The following is a 19,365-nucleotide window of genomic DNA, read 5'->3' on the forward strand; positions in this document are numbered from 1 at the left end:
ATTTGCACATTAGGCCAAACCCCCTGACACCAAGCCAGTCAGAACTGCGTTCCTGTTCTAAAAAAAGCCCTGGTTATGGGTAATGGATGACAAAGCATCATGAGGACCTGATTCACAATCAGTGTTCCCTCTAAGCTGAGTTAGTGTGAGCTAGCTCACAGTTTTTTTAGCTTCCGGCTCACACATTTTTGTCCCGGCTCAGGAAAAAATGGCCCCAGAGGAAACTAATTTATGTAGTAGCTCACAACTTTAATGGGCAGTTGCTTGCAAAGTAGAATTTTTGCTCACAAGACTCCACAGCTTAGAGGGAGTATTGTTCACAATCCCTGTGACTTGCACTCTGACGACATTAAAACCCTACGTTGAGTAAAACATCATAAACTCCCACTGTTACAGAATCACAGGCTGGGCACTAATTGGACATTCACAACTCAAAAACAAACAATCAAGCAAACTGGGCCCACAGATAAGATGTGATTTAGCTTCTTAAGAGTATATTTTACCCCCCCCCCCCCTCGGTTACTCTTGCATGATCTTTGTTCAGCCACATAATACATGGGGATCTGTCCTATTCCCCTCTTCTCTAACATATATGCTTAAATCAAACCAGAAGAAAATTACATGTTTGTTGTGATGGCTGAACTAGACTCTTTTGAGTTTTGTGGTGCTTTGGAAAGCAGCAAATTCGTGCAGCAGAAACCTTTGTGAACAGAGGTCTAAGAGGCTCATGAAAGCTTTTCTACAAATACATTTGCTCATCTTTAAGATACCTCAAGGCTCTTGCTTACTTTTGGCTGCAAGAGACGGACACACCTACCCATCAGGGAGTCTGTTTCAGCTTAGTACAGATTGTGATTCCGTTGCCTAACTCACGTTGCAGGGCTGAGCTAAGACAACCACGTTGCCCCCCTTTGGGCCAAGGACAGGAATTTCTTGGTTCCACATTCCCCTTGCATTTTGCCAGTCAGATTATATTTATGTTTTAACTCTACATAGAACAGTGCAAATGCTTGTCACTGGCCTGCATTTTTTTACCTTATGAGACACTAACCCTGCCATCTTAAGCAGAGTTCCTTCCTTCTAAGGCCAAGAGATCCACTTAGGATCGCACTGTAACAGTGCCAGAGCTGACAAATTAGATCACAGTTGTTGTTTTTTTTAAAAAAATACTACTTCCTGCCAAGGAGAGCATTGGAAAAGCACAGGACAAAAGCAACAGAACTCATCTGGGCTGCTTGAGAACACATAAGTACTGACTGAGTTGTACTGCACTATTTGGAAAGATGGTGTTGCTTAGAACAGCAAGAATATGTGACGATACTTCTACAGTTCCGAAGATCTTGAACTGCAGAATGCCATCTACCAGTCAAATATCGGACTGTGACAATCCATCAACATCATCATGATAACAACAATAACAATGTAAAATGAGGAAAACGGATACTGGATGGGGGATACACTTCTGGGCAGTGTGTGTTAACAAGATCTTGGGGTATGGGTGGACTGTAAGTTAAATATAAGCAGCTAGTATGATGCAGTGACAAATAAGGCTGATGTGATCTTGGGATTACTAATGCAACAGAGGCATAAACATCCAAATCGCAAAACGTCATAGTCCTGTTATACACTGCATTGGTCAGGCTGCAGAGGTGAGCAACGAGGATGATCAGAGGCTTGGAGATCAAGCCCTATGAGGGAAGGCCAAGGGATTTTGGAATGCTCAGTCTGGAGAAGAGAAGGTTAAGAGGGGACATGATTGCTCTTTAAGTATCTGAAGGGCTGTCACTCAGAGGAAGGCAAGCAGGTGTTCTTGTTGGCGGCAGAGGAGAAGACCCACAATATTGGGTTTAAATTAAGGGTGGGAAGGTACTGGCTAGATATTAGGATAAACTTTTTACAGTAAGAGTAGTTCAACAGTGGAATCAGCTACCAAGGGAGGTGGTGAGCTCCCCCTCACTGGCGGTATTTAAGCAGCAGCTGGACAAACACTTGTCAGGGATGCTCTAGGTATCAAACATGCAGTTTGGGGGCCGAATCAGGCCCCCAGAGGGCTCCTATCAGGTTCCTGAGCAATTGGCTGTCATCTGCTTCCTTCTCCCTATATCTTGCTTCCTTTCTGCATAACAGCTTGCTTTGCAAGGCTTGCTCAATTGCACAGGAGCTATTTTCTCCATTGGCTGAGGCTCCTCCCTTGGGGAAGGAGGGAAAGAGCCAAAGCTTCCTTTGCTCAGTTCCCTGGTTCCCACGGGAGAAATACAAATAAAGCACCTTTAAGACCAATGAGTGCTAACGTTTTAAGCATGTTGTAAGTTTTTTTAAAAATATATTTGTGTTTGTCTGTGTTCTTTATAAAATTTATAACCAGTCATGCAACTTCATGTCTACTCAAGTATATACTTTGTCATTCTTTGGAGGGGGGAGTTTAGTAAGTATTTTGTGTCTGTATGCGTGCATGCAAGCATGGAAGTCATGGCTAACTTCTGGTGACCCTTACTGGGGCTTGGATGTTTAGACAGGTGGCTTTATATTGCCTGCCTCTGCATTCCAGGCCTGGTATTCCAAGGAGGTCTCCCATCCAAGTACTTGACAGGGTCAGCCCTGCTTAGCTTCTGAGATCTGACAAGATTGGGCTTGACTAGGCTATCCTGGTCAGGGCATTCTTGGGGGCGAGGGGGGTGTTTGTGTGTGTGTGTGTGGGGGGGGTGAAATAACTAGGCTCTGGGCAAATGCCTCTAGAGATGTCTTCAACATGCTCCAATGGATGCCAGTTGAGCAAATTCTTGCAAATTTCGGTTCACTTCAATTGTTGAGCAAATTCTTGCAAATTTCAGTTCACAGGCCAAACACGATAGTCCTCACAGATTCTGTTCTTTTAACTGGACTGGACCTATAGGGAAAGAATGATACCAGTTCCTCAGGTGCAATTCTCCCTCCAGTTAGAGGTTTGTAGTGGTCTGAGGAACATCGGACTCAGCTGGAGGCCCATTAGGAGTTCCTTGATTAAAAGATCAGGTACGGAAGAAAAGCCTCCTTGAAAGATAGTTAGCCCACCACTATTGACTTTTCCCTGCAATGTGCAACCCCAAAAAGGTGTCCTATGGTATGCGCTCAGTTCATGATGAAAAACCCAAGAGGCTTGGCCAGGTCCTATGTGAGCTGAGCTCCTTCAAACACTGCCCAGAATCTTCTGCAATGTGCTAAAACTCCATAGAAGATGGAGAGGGCTCCTTCCACAGATGAACTGGCATAGAAAAAGGGCCCTGAAGATTCAGAAGGCACTAAAAAGGGAAGCTGAAAACTTTGGAATAACAATTGAAACAGTCAAGCATTTACCTGGCCGTCTTGAGTGTTTCTCATAATCCTCACAACCAGACTGGAAGCTGGATCACTGTTTCTCCATACTTCAGGAAGGATTCTCTGCCATTGCCACATATGTCCTTATGAGCCTTACAATTTTGATTCTCCTGCCCTGGCTTCAAGGAAAGCCCGATATCCACAGTCACCATTCTGTGTGAATAGGGCAATGTGAACTGCATGCCTATATTACAAGCATCTATTTCTTTCATTGGGATTTTTTATATGTTTCCTCTTCTCCTGACTTGCAAACCAGGTGCCAAGGTGCATATATCCCCATATTGATTTCTGTCTAGGGTATTGTTTTATATCCTATACATACTCATAGCTGGGGAGGGGCATTCAATGATGCTGCTGCAAACTTGAAGATCAACCATGTTTATATTTTGCATAAGCTTCCTAAGCCAGTTACTTTTTTACTGGCTTTTAAAAATATACCATGTTTTTTATTGTAAACTGTTCCAAATAAATAAATAGCTGATTTCATCAGATGAACTGAAGTGATGAAGAAGATGAAGATATTGGATTTATATCCCGCCCTCCACTCCGAAAAGTCTCAGAGCGGCTCACAATCTCCTTTATCTCCCTCCCCAACAACAGACACCCTGTGAGGTGGATGGGGCTGGAGAGGGCTCTCACAGCAGCTGCCCTTTCAAGGACAACCTCTGCCAGAGCTATGGCTGACCCAAGGCCATTCCAGCAGGTGCAAGTGGAGGAGTGGGGAATCAAACCCGGTTCTCCCAGATAAGAGTCCGCACACTTAACCACTACACCAAACTGTATCTAAGGAAGTGAGGTCTGACTTATGACAGCTAATGCTGGAATAAATGTTGTTAGCCTTTAAGCTGCTTTGTCCCCTATGAAATTTATGTATTTACCAGGAATAAAGCCCGTTGTGGAGAAAAATACAATGGGCTCTAGAAAGAGGCTTTGGGTGAGTGTTCCCCCCACCCTTGCTATCTTCCCACCCACCCAAGTGAAGGTACAGCTTCATAACCCAATGATGTTCCAGGACTTATTGCTGCTGTCCCACAGTCTAGCTTCAGCGTACTGGGTGCCCCAGACAAGAGACCTACATGGGAGCTCTTTGATTAATGAGTCATTGGGTTATGCTTAGGAGCCAGGCCTTGGCCTTCCAAAGTGCTGCTCTCTACCTTGTGGCGGATTTGCTACTGTCTTTTAGAGCGGAGTTTGATCTTGCAGAACCATTCCTGCAGGAGAGAATGCTTCCTCTATCAGGGAACGGCTCCTTCCGCTGGGAGAAAACAGAAGGAACCGGCCCTTTGGATTCAACTTAATGGATGGAGTTTTAAAATTAGAGGAAAAAAAATGAGGGGGGGGGAGATAGTAAAGGAAACAACCTTCTATGCTCTTCAATTCTTTCAGAATCATGAGATTAACCACCGTTGAAGGAATTATACAAAGGATCAATGAATTAGAAGAGGGCAGTTGCCTAAGGTTGAGGAGATTATTAGTGAGGGGAAGACACAGAAAATGGAACATGCTGGAAGTGAGAGGGAAACATGAGGAAAACACTTGCAATGCGTATTTGTAAAAAGTGGCCCATTTTAGGGAAAACATTTTTAAAATGGTATATTGTGGATATTATGTGCCATCTCAACCGCATGGCCTAATAGAGTGATTGGGTATCATATAGTTTTGACGCCAGGAATTATCCATCTCATTCATTTTAAAAGAGTCTGCTATGACTACAATATCAAATTTAAGTATTTTAGTTAAAGGCAGAAAAAAATTATGGGCACAGTGGTATAGAAAGTTCACTTTATAAGATTTCTAAAACCACAGGAATGCGCACAAGTAGAGCTTGCTGGATCAGACTACTCATTCATCTAGTCCATCATGCTATTTTACCCAGTGGCCAACCAGTTGCCCTGCAGGTCCAACAAACAGAGCATAGAGGTCAAGGCCCTTCCCTGCTTCTTTGGCAGTCAAAGGTTTGCAGAATCTGTAGATGGAAGCTGCCTTCAGACATCATGGTTAGTAGACACTCATGGACCTCTCCTCAGCGAATCTGTCTAACCCCCCTTTTAAAGCTAGCTACGCTTTGCTTGTGGCCATAACTGCCTCCACTGGCAGTGAATTTCACAATTTAATTACTCATTCAGTACTTCTTTTTGTCTGTCCTGAACCTATTGCCCAATAACTTGTTCAAGTGGCCCCTGACAATTACTATCATGGGAGATAGAGAAAAAGCTCCCTTTATCTACTTTCTCCACCCCATGCATAATCTTATAAACCTCTTACCATGACTCCCCTTAGCCATCTTTTTCTAAACTAAGTCCCAATCTCTGGAGCCTTCCCTCTTAAGAAATGTGCTCCAAGCTGGGAAGTAGCTTAGGCTGAACAAGAGTAACTGGTTCCAAGGTCACCAAACAAGTTGACAAGTGGGGATTTGAACCCCTATCCCCTGGATTCTAGCCTGAGACTCTAAATGCTATACTACATTACTTCACAGACATCAAGCCCTGCTGTCTTCAGTCGGATGCACCAAATAAGGCATGCACAGGGCTGCCGTCACATCAATATTTACTTATGACCAGTGCCATTGAACTCAGTGAGACTTCTATACAACCCTGCATGGGCTCAGGGTTAACATTCCCAATTCTGCGGGCAGAAATCACTGCAACAAAGACAGCAAGGATATCAAGAGTGCAAGAGAGGGGTGGGATAGCTAGAAAGGGGGTGGTGGTGGAACTCTGTGGATCAAGTCCAGCACAAACGAAGTGTGTTTCATGCACACTTCCTAACAAGATTTCAACCTGAAGAATCTGCCTACCGCCCTCCCCTCCCCCACAGTGCGCAGTTATGGCAGCACTGATGATGATGATGATATTGGATTTATATCCCACCCTCCACTCCGAAAAGTCTCAGAGCGGCTCACAATCTCCTTTACCTTCCTCCCCCGCAACAGACACCCTGTGAGGTGGGTGGGGCTGGAGAGAGCTCTTCCAGAAGCTGCCCTTTCAAGGACAACCTCTGCCAGAGCTATGGCTGACCCAAGGCCATTCCAGCAGGTACAAGTGGAGGACTGGGGAATCGCGCACTTAACCACTACACCAAACTGGCTCTCCTGGCTCTGAACCTTCAGGACCATTCCTTCCTTTTTTCCTTCAAAATTTTCTGAAAAAGTTTTTGGCTTTAGATGGTCACCACCAAGCTTGTGGATGGTGCCATCATGGGTTGTAGCAGCTTACAATCACCTTTCCATTTTTCTCAAAGTGGCTTACAATCACCTTTCCCTTTTCCTCCCTACCATAGGGACCCTGTGAGGTAGGTGGGGCTGAGAGAGTTCCGAGAGAACTGTGACTGACCCAAAGTCATCTGGCAGGGCTTCATGCGGAGCAGGAGGGAAATCAAACCTGGGTCTCCAAATTAAGACTGCACTGTTCTTAACCACTACATCACACTGGCTCTCAAATAAAATAAATATTGGTTGCAGAGTCAAGAAAACCTGGACACAGTAAAGACATAGGTTTCAGGGGTGAATAAAGAGAAGAAAGGGCCATGAACCCTGGTCTTACAACTCTCCTCTGTATTCATTTTACGGGGCAAATACAGCACTGGGAATCACATGTAGTTCTGAAGTGACAACCCTGCATCACAATCTCTTTGATTCCCTGTTTCTCTCCTGTTATCCTCTTTCATGGGCTCTCTTTGTACTTTTCTTCAGCTGAGCCTGCCCCCATATTAAATCAAGGAATTCTATTTTCTCAATTCCAGACTTACTGGTTTTTTTTTTTTAAATAACTCCAGGATGTGGGAATACTTTTAGTACCACCAGTTGTGATTTCTTTTTGTTGTTTTTTGAATCATGCAACACATGTTTGGAATGGCAGCTTGGTCTCTGTGGCTGCCTTGCAACCGGCTACCTTTCCCTCATTTTCCTTTCCTGTGTGCTGTAAAGTCTTCTGGGAAATGTTCTCAGCACACACTCAGCTGTGGCAGAATGCTGGGCAGGCTGCTGGGGCCCCACCAATGTCATGTATGAACTGACAAGTGTGCTCCAGATCGCACTCAACACTCCATTATAAGTATGCACTTTGGAAGGGTAGATCAGGTGCAGAGGACATGGATCATGAGATGTTTGCCTGCCCTGGGAAGTGGCTGAAAGATTCCTGAAGAGCACACAGTTTGAAGGCTACTGTCATAAGACGTGATTGCTACTTAAAAGACTTATAGCCTTTTTCAATAAACCCTGAATTAATACCCTCAAAATAGGTATCCTTTTATCTGGGGAGGGGTGTATTTAACCTTGCTACCATACTCTGAAAAAAACTTTCACATGAGGAAGAAGAGTTGGATTTCTTCCTCGCTCTTCGCTTACAGTCTCCTTCCCTTCTTCTGCCTGTGAGGTAGGTGGGGCTGAGAGAGTTCTGAGAGAACTGCTCTTGAGAGAAGAACTCTGAGAGAACTGTGGCTGGTCCAAGTTTACTAAGCTGACTGTATGTTGAGGAGTGGGGAATCAAACCCTGTTCTCCAGATTAGAATCCGCCGGTTTTTAACCACTAGACCACAGCTGGCTCTCTGTTCTATCTTGAGATATGTAGTCATACCCCAAGCCAAATTTAAATGCATAGTGGCCTAGAAAATATCCCATAATGCTTTGTGATGGCAGAAGACACTGCATTTCACAATACCCAAACACCCAAAAGCTGAAAACACACTTTGTCATTGGGAGGGGGTGGGTGGGGCTGAATTAATAAAAACAATAATTGCCAATTTTATGTGTATTTTTGTACCTCAGGAACTCATCTGTCTGAGGTAAGGTTATCAAAAGTGGTCATCAGGTTATCATGAGGGGCTGTTTCTCTCCAAACCACTTCATAATGCTTCCCTGGAGCAATGTTTTCTGGGGGGGGTGGGGGTTATTTTTTTTTATCCCAAATACAATTGAGCTGAGGTTTAAAAGCACCTAAAATGCAAAATACTAAGCCCAAAGGAAGATGGCCCTGGATATAAGATTAACCCTCCCTTAAAATGTTATATACTCACACAATTATTATTTCACATAACTGTAACTTGCACACAAATATAAGACAATGGCCTCTTTTTTATGGTATACCTGTGAGAAAACCTTGTCTTACATTTGAGTAAAACCTGTAAGAAGATTTCTGAGGTTTTTTTTTTTTGGTTTATAGAATGAAAACTGTAGTTGGTAAGTGGCTGTTAAGTGTGTGAGTGGCTCTCTAATTTTTGAGGACTGTTACCTACACATTTGAAAACAACGTCCTACAAGTATGAAGTATAAAAAGACCCAATTTGGGTGGATATTTAACCCATTTTTCACCAACTGAACAGTATAAATGATTAAGCTAAATCATTCCAATTATTTACTGAGTTACACATTTGTATCCTGGGCTCTCCCCTCCTCTGAGGTCCACAGGAATCTGAGGGAGCTAAATTACAGCAATACAATCAGAGTGTTGGATTAGGATCTGAGAGTTCCAGGTTCAAATCCTCGCTGCCAGAAAAGCTCACTAGCTAACTTTGCCCCAGTCACTGTCTTTCTTAGCCTAGCCTACCTTCACAGGGTTGCTGGGCTGAGAAGAGAATGATATTGTAAACTGCTTTGGTTCACTGATGAGGGAAAAAGAGGGGTATAAGTATCAAAAATAAATAAACCCTTTTAGACAGTCGTGCCCATGAAGAAATCCTGAGCAAAACTACTGAACTTGTGCATCTTCTATACTTGGCGGAGGGGTGGGGGTGGGGAGAAGGATCATTTCTCCTAACTGCAGAATTAAAGGAGGTTCCTTACATCCTTCCCCTCCATCCAATTCTATCCCAACCTTCCTAAAGCCATATTACCCTCAGAACATGCAAAAGCTAGCCTGAAAGACAGTAACTCACCGAAGCCCCTGCACTGACCCTTAGCAGACATTATAGGAGCAGGAAGCATCAGAGTTCCCTGCATCAAACTGTAACAGGTGAATGCTGTACTCATGCCTTCGAACACCCTGGAAACACTCATGGAAAACCTGGCCCAACTGCATTTCCCAGACATGTATAGCTAGCTGAGAGCTCAAAGACACATGTACATGTGCACATGACTTGCACTTGTTAGAAGGCTGCTGTGGGAAACACTGATGTGTTGTGAGCATTCCCACAGCTATCATCCTTGCAACTGGCTCCCACCTGGCTAAGATTCACACAGCCAAACCCAACACTCTAGTCACCGGGGGCTGCTTCACACATTAGGCAGGAATTAGAACTGCAACCAATCCTGGTTCCTTGCTGGGTACACTTACGTGGCTTATGTGTTTGCAAATAGACATTTGTCTCATTCACACATGGAATGTTTAGGTACACACTTGAAAAGACTTTGCTGTAGGCTTTGGAACCGCAATGTGTGGAGTGAAGTCTCTGAGGGCGTTAGCTCAACAGACATGAAATCCACTGTCACATTTCAGCTGAACACAGCCAGTTACAATCAGATTTTTTTTTCCAGTAGCACAACACTCACCCCTTTCACTAGGATTTATGCAGGAGAATTTCCCAGTCAGATTTTGCCCTAAATCTGTGTGCCCAAATTTGAGATCTGCCAGGTCCCCACCTATACGCCTTGAATGCATAGCTTCACAGGGCAAACTTAAACCAAGTTATGATGGGATAAAGGCTGTAACTTTGGTCAGCAATATGCTATCATGGACCTATGCACCTTTGGCTGTTTCTGAAGTGTAAACCAAACTGTAACCATGCAGTGTTATGAGTACCACTATTCCCATCCAGACATATCCAACAATGCCGTTTTCTGATGTGCCTGCCGTTAAATCCCTTCCCCCTCAACCAGTCCAAAACTCAATCTAAGCATCGCCTGAGAAGACTCCATTGCAAAAGAACTCAGCATCTTTCAGTACAAACACACCTAATGCTACACACATCTGCAATCTGCACTGGCTTGCATGCCCCCAAACCCATAGGGATGGTAAAGAATAACTCTATCACACACATACATTGTATGCTGGGGCAAAGATTTCGGCTCAAATCAGCAGACACACACTTGCAAGAATCAGGACTAGACAGAGTGCAGTGGAGAAATCTACAGAATACAACATGTGTCAATCTGAAATATGTTTCTTTGAGTACACATATTATTCCACCCTCCCCCCCACAGCAGATTTTACCACCAAGATTGGGATTACTGCAAACAAAACTCTCTTCGGAGCAAACTGCATGGAAGATTTCACAGTAAAGGTGACTGAGACAACAGGGAGTGATTCCCACTGGACAACTCTGCTAAAAAAAGGAACAGCTGGCCTTGTGAGAGGCCTCTTGGGGCTGCTGACATGCCCAAGTTAAAAAACAGGGTTTTTTAAAAAAAAAATCTTTAGCTTTCACACAGAGGTATCGATCTGAGAAAAATGTCCTCCTCAACAGGTGCTTTCAATGCAGCATAGTTTAAACAAACATGAAGGGGGAAAAATCAGAGAGCTGGTCTGAAAATTCCAGGGCTGCTTTGCAGTCTCCCTTCTCTGTGATTTACCCAACTGCCCTTCAGGTATCAAGCCTATCCCCATGCAATGAAAAGATGTTGTCAGAAAACATAGCAGCCTTACCTGGAATCTGGGTACTTTGTTAATGTTGCCAAGCTGCTGGTATACATGTGTCCGCCTACATCAATGTGCACAGGAGCATTGGATTTGGTCAGCTGAGCTGGGAGAGGAATTCCTTGGGCAGCCAGGGGAGAAACTGGAGACCGTGTTAAAGACAGCCGGGACATAGCTCTTCCTTCCTCCTGGAGAGAGGAGAGAGAAAAAAAAAAGAACACGTTTTTTTCTCTCTCAAATGCAGCTGTGCATTACCTTGATTCCGCAGCGTGATCACAGATCTAATAAGATCATTTTTGCATCTGCCTGATCACATATTCAGCTAACAAATTATTGCCACCTCCGTAATTAAGTGTATTTGCATCATACTCTTCAAAGGACCAGAGGCGAAGAAAAAGATGCTTATTAGCAATAAGAAATCAAGGGGAAAAAAATCTTTTTCAAGGTGTCAGCCTCAAGGGGCATAAAACAAACTGCAAAATTCTAATTAAAGGTCGCGGGCTTATGTGTTAGATGTGAAATATCCCCTGACAAACGAATAACCAATTTGTGAATTGGGATTCAGGGGTTTTTGCAAGTTTGTCTCAGTAACGAGACACCTCTAAATTAGTGACTTCCTCAGTACCTAGGGCACTTCATTTAGACATGTAATAAAATTCACATCAAACTTAAAACTATTTTCTTTGGAGTCTCTTTTTGAAAAATAAATAAATAAATACTTGCTTAACAAGTGACATCCAGTTGTTATCTAGTCAACAATATTTCCAACAGAATAAAAGCGTAAGAGTTCAACCGAGGGAAAAAAGATTAAAAAGTGACCACTTCATATATCATCTCAAATTACCCTGCAATCTCCTGTAACACCAGAAACATATATATTTCCACAACAATCCCAATTATATTTAAATACTTTTTCCAAACCAAGTTTAAATTCAAAGACATTGGAAAGAAAGACAGGCAGCACCAGCATCCTCATCGATTTGAAAACATTACAGGGCTCTGATAAATGCAAGAACAAAAACACTTTGGCATACCCTCTGGCACCCACAGACCTGTGAGCATCAGTTTTTAAGCACCAACAAAGAATACACCCTCCAAACGGCAAAAAGACAATTCTGTAGCAGAGACAGGTCACCGGCTGAAAATCCTGCCCACTCCTGGAAGCGGCAAAGCAAACCCATCACATTCCCTGCCCCTTGCATGTAGAAGGAAAACGCACCAAACATCATAGCTATTTAACGTTTTGAAGGTATTTTAATTTTCTTGGTGTTTTGGTTTGCAGTGGCTCCATAGAGCCGCTCTGCACTGCTAAATCTCACAAGCTCTTCCTATGCCTTATTCCACAGGAAATAACCATTTCAACTACTTGGACCATGTTTCTTAGAATCAACACTCCTCCCTTTTAAATAGCCCCCGACTGCCGCCACTATCCCAAGCAAAACCATTCCAACATTCAATAGGCAAAATTCCTTCAAATGCACTCCCCACCCACCTCCTTCCAAAATACAGAGCAAAGAAAAAGGAATGTCATTTTTGGACACGGTGATAAGAAAGGAGCAAATCTCTTGCCACTCTAGCAATAAATCACCCCGTTATGAATCCACATGCTTTTAGATTTTTCTCTGGATGCACGCAGAAGAGACATCTACCCTGCACGAGACCCGAGGATCAGCACTGTCCTGAAACTTTAGCCACTTGACAGGAAATCAGCATTTTGACAATAGCACCACCTTCTAGGGGCAAGGATGAATTCTTCTGAATGCACACAGGAGGAGCTCTGCTCCCATCACAATTTTTGCTTTTTTTTTTTAAAGGAATAATTATACATTTTAATTCCACTTCTTCCACTGTTTAGACTTGCTTGTGAGTGCGCATGAAACTAAGTATGGCTTCAATGCCAAAGAGGATTATCAATTCTTCTTCCGGCCAGGTTCCTGGACTTCACTCTCACTGTTTCTTAGCAGGAAGCTGGATGTTTCATCTTTGTTCTTGCCCTGGGTAGCTTATTATCCCTAATACAAGTACAGGCTGTTTTAGGAGCTCCCTTAAAAAAAAAAAAAACCCTATAGTTTCAAACAGTAATTTTTTTTCTAGAGAGGACGCTCCTTTGTACATTCTTATCCTTTTGCCTTGAAATCTTAACACACAGGGAACCACCAAAACATCCCCCCCCCTTACAATCTTACAGTTTCTGGCCAGAAATCATACATTCAGGCAAACAGCAGGGATGCCAATCTGCCCCTGCTAAAGTCAGTAGCAGGACTCCTGCTGACTGTAATAGAGCAGGATTACAGCCCTGGAGTTCAGGATCGATTTGTACACACTCGAGATGCCTACAGATGTGGCTCACGTTTACCCACCAGCAAATCTTGCTCTGCAAAGCCTATCACATGTCTCAGCTGCCATCCATTTATCTGGAAGGATGTCCCCACGGTAGGGAGCCAACTTCCGGTTCCATCTGAGCAGAAAGGCAGCTTCACAACCCAATCTCCAGGCATGTTTACATAGAAGTAAGCCTCTTTGTTGTCCAAAGAGACTTACTTTTAAGGACTTCTAAATCAGGCCGGCAGCCACAGGTTCTTATTCAAAATATTAATGCCAAAGTAATTCATACCCTCATTTGGGATTTCTCAACCCACCTGGGTGCACTTTTGACACCTCTCTCACATACCGGGATGTGGCCCCGAAAGTTGAGCAGATCTTAGTCTAAATCTGGTCTGAATTATTCAAATGGGTAAAGAGATTTCGAATAAACAAAATCCTCCTGAAAAACCCACCAGGTTTACAGTACTGTCAAAGAAGATCATGTTATGGTTTGAGCATGCAACCTACACCTTCATTCTAGGTCAATCACTAGGGTATTTTTTGTCAAGCGCTGCCTTTACGCTATGAAGGAAATTCTGGTCTTGCACATATAAATATTTTTGTGTTAATTTCCCTATGCAATGCAAACTTAAGGAATGTCTTGGGGAGGCAGGCAAAGGAAATCTACCCTTACAGCTTTCAAAATCGTACAAAGTGCACTCCAGTGAAGGCCTTTTACAGTCATTAAAAAGCTGAAACGGGTCATCAAATTCAACTAATTGAAATATTGCCCCAACAAGTGTAATGCACACTCCAGATCATCCACATACAGTGTAATGTACCTATGACACCACCGGCCCCACTACAATGGGGTGCAAGAGCACAGACTGATTTCAGTGGAACTGACCCAGGGGAACGGCCCAGCGACTCCAGCCACAGCAGAAGGGGGAGAAGGCAGGGAAGCCAAAGTCTGGCTACATAAACCAACATGGCGCCCTCAACCCAAGAGACTGCCCACTGCCAAACTCTCTCTCCACCTGTTTGGCATGTGCCTGCCTGCTTCCTAAGCATCCCTCCCCAGGATCTCTGCACAGGCGGCTCCCTCTCTCCCTGCCTTCCCTCTGCCGAGTGCGCAACGCTGCTTGTAAAAACTATTTGCCCATGGAAAGTGAAATAATCACCCTCCCGTGCTCATTTACACACAAAATGATTTTGTGTCCCATTGAGCACACAGTTGTTCAGCACTCTAGGGGTGATTAAACTAGCTAGGCTGCTACAGCTTGAGATTATTTCTCTGAATCGTTTTCCCCCCCCCCTCTCTCCCCTTCCCTCCCCCTCCACAAAGCTGCTTCTTTGCTAAGCTGTTATTTTAACCATAAAAGGTAAACAGAAGGCAGTTGTAAGAGCTCCAATTCAACGGCAGGCCCCCGGCAATCGCCCTGGGGCAGAGAATGCTGAAAGACTGCAGAATTTTCCAGCGTTGCCTCCTGCTTCCCCCCTCTCTTTCTCTCTCTGTGCAGCCTACAGGAATATCCTTCATTTCATACACCCTCCCCAGATGATATAATATGATATCCTGCTACAAAAATATTAAAAAGAAAGGACTTCAAAAGTGCAAGAGAAGTTTGGGGTGGATAAGGCTTTCCGTCCTGAGCAAACAGCTCGGGGCGGTAGTATCCCATACCGCTGGTGATGCGGGGCCGTGCAGGGGAAGATACAGCCGAAATTGGTTGCAGAAATGCAGGCTCTGAGCAGGTCAGGGCCAGGGAGGTGAAAGGTCGCCCCAAAGAAACAAGGAATCTGTCTGGGAGGGAGTCAAAAACACGGAGGAGGAGGGGGGGGGGAAGCAGCATCTCTGGAGGAGGGACCATGTTTAAAAGTGAGGCACACAGGCACTTCCAGGGAAAGAAATATATAAAAGCCTACAGATGGGAAGCACAGCTAATTAAGAATGTAAAAAGGCTTTTGTTGCCGAAGTTTTATTGTTGCCAGGAATTTTTTTTTTTTTAAAACCCAGAGAATTAATTGAAACTAATGGTGTTATTCACTCGGCGCAGCTTTAATTCCTTCATGCCCATTTAAGACGTGGAATGGAAACGGCAGGCTTTCAAGACAGGGGCGGGCGGTGGGTGGGTTTGAAGCTGCGCAGGGACCCCGGCAAGGCTGTTGGCCTCCTTCCAGCCAAGGGATGCCACCTCCCCCGCTCCAGCTTGCCTCCTCTCCTCTCCCTCTGGGGTATCCAGGTCCACTCTGAGCCCAGTCCAACAAGGAGTTCTCCTTCCCTAGCCCCACTGAAATCACACAGCTCCCCTTTCTTAAGGCGGGGTGGGTGGGTAGGCCCTTGCCAGAGATCTACCTGTTGGGTTACCTATACCTTTTCCCCAAAACTCTACAGCAGCTCTTGTTAGTGGCTTTGTCAACCAAGCTCCTTGCAGGCCTCGGCGGCGGGAGACCTGAATAGGAAGGACCCTGGCCTCTCCTTGCACCTCTCCTCCCTCCTTCTCTGTCCTTCCCCACCCTCCAGAAACTCCTGAAGACCAAACAGCTGCCAAGGACTTTGCCTGTGTGGCCCTCCCTAGAAAGGCATCACAGTCAAAGCTCTGGATCAGCCATCTCTTCCTCCTGTACAACAGGGTCAGACCACTCTGCAGAAGGCCAGCATGCTCCAAGGGCTCCTCCAATTGCCTCTGAGATGCAGAGCCAAGCCTCTATTTTTACAAACCCCAGAAGACTGCAGCTGGTGCGATGCAGAAGCGTGCCTCAAAACTTTTCAGCGACCCATTCACAGGACCTGTGAGGCAACACGCTTCTGTTCTCTGCCCATCTCTTGTGCATGCGCACACACATTTACACAGGGCCCTGCTGGCTGAAGTCCAAGGGGACTTCCTGCCAAGGAGGGAAGACACTCCCAAGCAAAGTTTCCTCTAAAGTCTGTCTGTTCGCGCCCCTGGGCCCCAAACCAAAACTTTTTTACTCAAACACACCAAAAACCTTTTCAGGGCAACAGAAAACGGCCATCATTGGAGGACATACATGCAAAATTTAAAATTGAATTACAAGCACAACATGGCGTCTTTACTAATTCTCCCACATCACAAGCCTGGTAAGGTAGATTAAAAAGGAGGGGTGGATGGGGAGGGGGGGGACACCTTTCTGTCCCTCCCCAAGAGATAGTTGGTGCTGGAGAACATCAGGCCAGGCCAAGCGCCTGAACGAGGGAGGCAGCAGCATGTACCACACGCTGCGTGTACCAACAGACACCCTACTATCGCCTACAGACAGTGCTCGCCAAAGTCTCCAAGCAAAGCCGGCTCGCAGCCTCCCCGCCCCCCCGCGCAACCCCTCCGGCCTGGCGCCACAGTTTCATTCACAGCCCGCCTGCTTTTTACCCCCCTCTTCCCATAGGGGAAAAAAAGCACCCCAAGCGCCTGCCTTCCCCATTGTCAGCATCTCTCTCCGGCCTTTTGTGCCGCGCCTGCCCTGGGGGCGTCCTAAAGCACGGACCCCACCCCTCAAGTCCTGCCTTTCACCCTCAAACCCCCCCCCCACACACCCAGCCCCCGCACGCCCTTCTTGCCCCCCAGCCCCGCTGTTCCTGCAAGCTAAGCCTCGGCTGTCAAAGGCGCTCTCGCTCGGTACCATTCATGCGTTGCCGGGACCCCAGAAGCGCCGCTCGCTTCCTTCCCTCCTCGCCAGCCGCAGCTTGGGGTGGGTGGGTGGGTGGGCGCTTCTCCAGGGCGACGGGGCTCGGTGCTAGGAAGGCAGCAGGAGCCAGCTCGGCATCGGGGCCACCGGAGCTCCGGCCCTGCTCGCCATGCTGCCGCTTCGCCTCTTTTGGTCGGGGGGGGGGGAGGGCGGGGAGAGACAGACAGACACCAACCGCCAAAGCGCACCACGTCGGAGGCGCACAAACCCGAGCCAGCCCCGCCGCGCCGCGAAGGGGAAAGGGAGGGCGGCTGTCGCTTTAAAAGCCCAGCCTCACTTCTCTCTCTCTCTCTCCACACCGCCAAGCCTCGAGTTGAGTTGCAAGAAGCACTTTCCAAAAAAAAGAGAGAGAAAAAAAAATTCCCATGCAACGCGATGAAACGCGGAGCCATGCAACGGCGCCCTCCTGACTCCGTGCAAACGGCCAGGGCGGGAGACGACCGCCAAGCCCGCCAGGAAAGCCAGCCGGCGCCGCGGCTCGCCCTTCTTACCTTGCGCGCAGCAGAAGACGTGCGATGCCCCCCTCGGCGCTCCGGGCTCCGTGCACTGGCAGTGCGCGGCGAGCCTGCCTGCCTGGCCCTTTTCGGAGCGAGCCGGCGCTGGGCGAGCTCGGGCCGCCGGGTCCTTTGTAGCTCTCACCGGCTGCCGCCTCCTCCTCCTCCTCCTATGGAATATTAGAGATTTTCAAGCTTTTCCCTTCCTCCCCCCCCCCCCCTGCCGGTCTCATTCAGAGAGATCCTGCGCTCTCCCTAGCTCTTGCTGCCCCTCCGCCACCTCGTTTCTTTCGGTTTGTTTTTGTCTGTCTATGTGGGGAAGGGGAAAAGGGGGGGGGGGGGCGGAGAGGCAGAGAAGAGCCTGAAAATGAAACAGCCGAGGCTGTTAGGAGAAGAAAGGCAATAATCTCCTCTCTAAATAACACAGGGAGGGAGAGGAAAGGGAGGGGGGTGGCGGGGGGAGAGACCCGAATTCTCGCTCCGGGCTTCGCAGACGCCTCCGGGGCACAGCGCTGGGCTGCAATTAGCGCAGCCTTTTTTCGCTCTCGCCTTGGCTAATTTTGCGAGGAAAATGGGGATCTGTCTCCCCCCCCCCCTTCACTCCTGTCTTCAGATTTCCTGTTGTTGCTTTTGCAAAATTAACTCTTTCTCTAACAGGAATTTTGGAGGGGGGGAAACGGTTGCAAGCCCCCCCCTCTAGCTACTTTTACCTTCCTGCGACGCTGACCCCCCCCCCCCCGGTCTCCCTCTCTCGGTTCTGTGCAGAAATCTTTCTTCCCCCCCCTCCCCCCTTTGCTAACGGTTCTGAATTGCCCGGCTCTCCTTTCTTGGCTGGGGGGATAACGGTTTAAATGCTGTCGAAGTAGCAGGGCCGGAGTCACGTCCTTGCATAGACTTAGTGGGAAAGGAGGAAGAGAAAAGGGGGGGGGGAGAGAGAGAGAGAGGGAAGCTGATTTTAATCACTGTCATTTGGTCTGATGTAATATTTCCCGGGGCATTTTCAACTAGGCATAAATTTTCAGCTCCCAAAGAAGTAACGCGGGGCACGTTTCGCACATCGCTGGAGTCCTCCCCTAGTAAATGAGGGGTCGCACCCGAGCTACACTTGTTGATAAACTAGATCAAGTTTTGGGGGATTTTTTTTTAATTAAGGGGGGAAAACCCCCTGCACAGCCCTCAGAAAGCGGGGGGAAATGTGGCCATGGGAGCAGGCGCGGGGGGGGGGGGGAGATGAGGATGCCCTGCTTTTCTCTCTTTCTCCCTCCCGCTTCTTCTGGCTGCCCCCTCCCCACGCTTGCGCCCCCCCCCCCTTTTAACCCCCTTCGCTAATGTCTCGCCTTGTAAACGCCACAGTTCCTGCAGGCCCTTGAAAGCAAATGACGTCCCTGGACTTGCATTGTGCGATTGGAGAAAGGGCCCTGGCAGGCTGCCGCCGGCCAAATGCGCCATTTCAATTGATGGCGCACGGCGAGATGGAGATGTCTGCCGCTGCTGCCGCCGCCGCGCTTGGCCGAGGAGGCGGGCAGACGGGCGAGCAGCTCCACGGGCGCTCCCTCTGCCGGCCCGGCCGGAGCGGTGGCAGCAGCCGAGGCCAGTTTTCCCTTCCCCCTCGGAAACCTCTCCCCGCCTCTCCGCCGCCTCCGCCTCCCCTCCCTGCGCCTCCAGCCCTCTCCATAAACTTTGAACAAAAGCAGCTCGAGTCGGGGCCAAGCGGTTCTGCAGAGCGCTCCCTCTGGGCCAGCCTCGAGCCTTCCTCCTCCTCGCTCACTGCTGCTCTCCGAAAGGATGAGCAGGCTGCCTGAGATCGACTGGAGCTTTCTTTTCTTTCTTTCTTTCTTTCTCTTTCTTTCTTTCTTTCTTTCTTTCTTTCTTTCTTTCTTTCTTTCTTTCTTCCTTTCTTCCTTTCTTTCCTTTCTTTCCTTTCTTTTCTTTTCTTTCTT

At 47.0% G+C, this 19,365-nt stretch overlaps 1 protein-coding gene across 2 annotated transcripts in view; it reads right to left on the bottom strand.

The window, feature by feature from the left end:
- KCTD15 (potassium channel tetramerization domain containing 15) overlaps positions 1 to 17,628 on the bottom strand; it is an 84,653-nt gene extending 67,025 nt beyond the window's left edge. Inside the window, exons 1-2 of one of the 2 annotated variants that reach the window (XM_060254293.1) lie at positions 17,423 to 17,628; positions 10,932 to 11,110 (exon numbers count right to left, since the gene is read on the bottom strand). In XM_060254293.1, the coding sequence (XP_060110276.1) occupies positions 10,932 to 11,095 (164 nt within the window). In that variant the 5' untranslated portion in view covers positions 11,096 to 11,110; positions 17,423 to 17,628. Of the gene's footprint in view, positions 1 to 10,931; positions 11,111 to 16,865; positions 17,002 to 17,422 lie in introns of those variants that run through there. The other variant, XM_060254292.1, reaches the window with a different exon arrangement.
- Between the last annotated feature and the right edge of the window lie 1,737 nt (positions 17,629 to 19,365).

The sequence above is a fragment of the Heteronotia binoei genome, chromosome 14 (genome assembly GCF_032191835.1).
Source record: "Heteronotia binoei isolate CCM8104 ecotype False Entrance Well chromosome 14, APGP_CSIRO_Hbin_v1, whole genome shotgun sequence".
Lineage (NCBI taxonomy): Eukaryota > Metazoa > Chordata > Lepidosauria > Squamata > Gekkonidae > Heteronotia > Heteronotia binoei.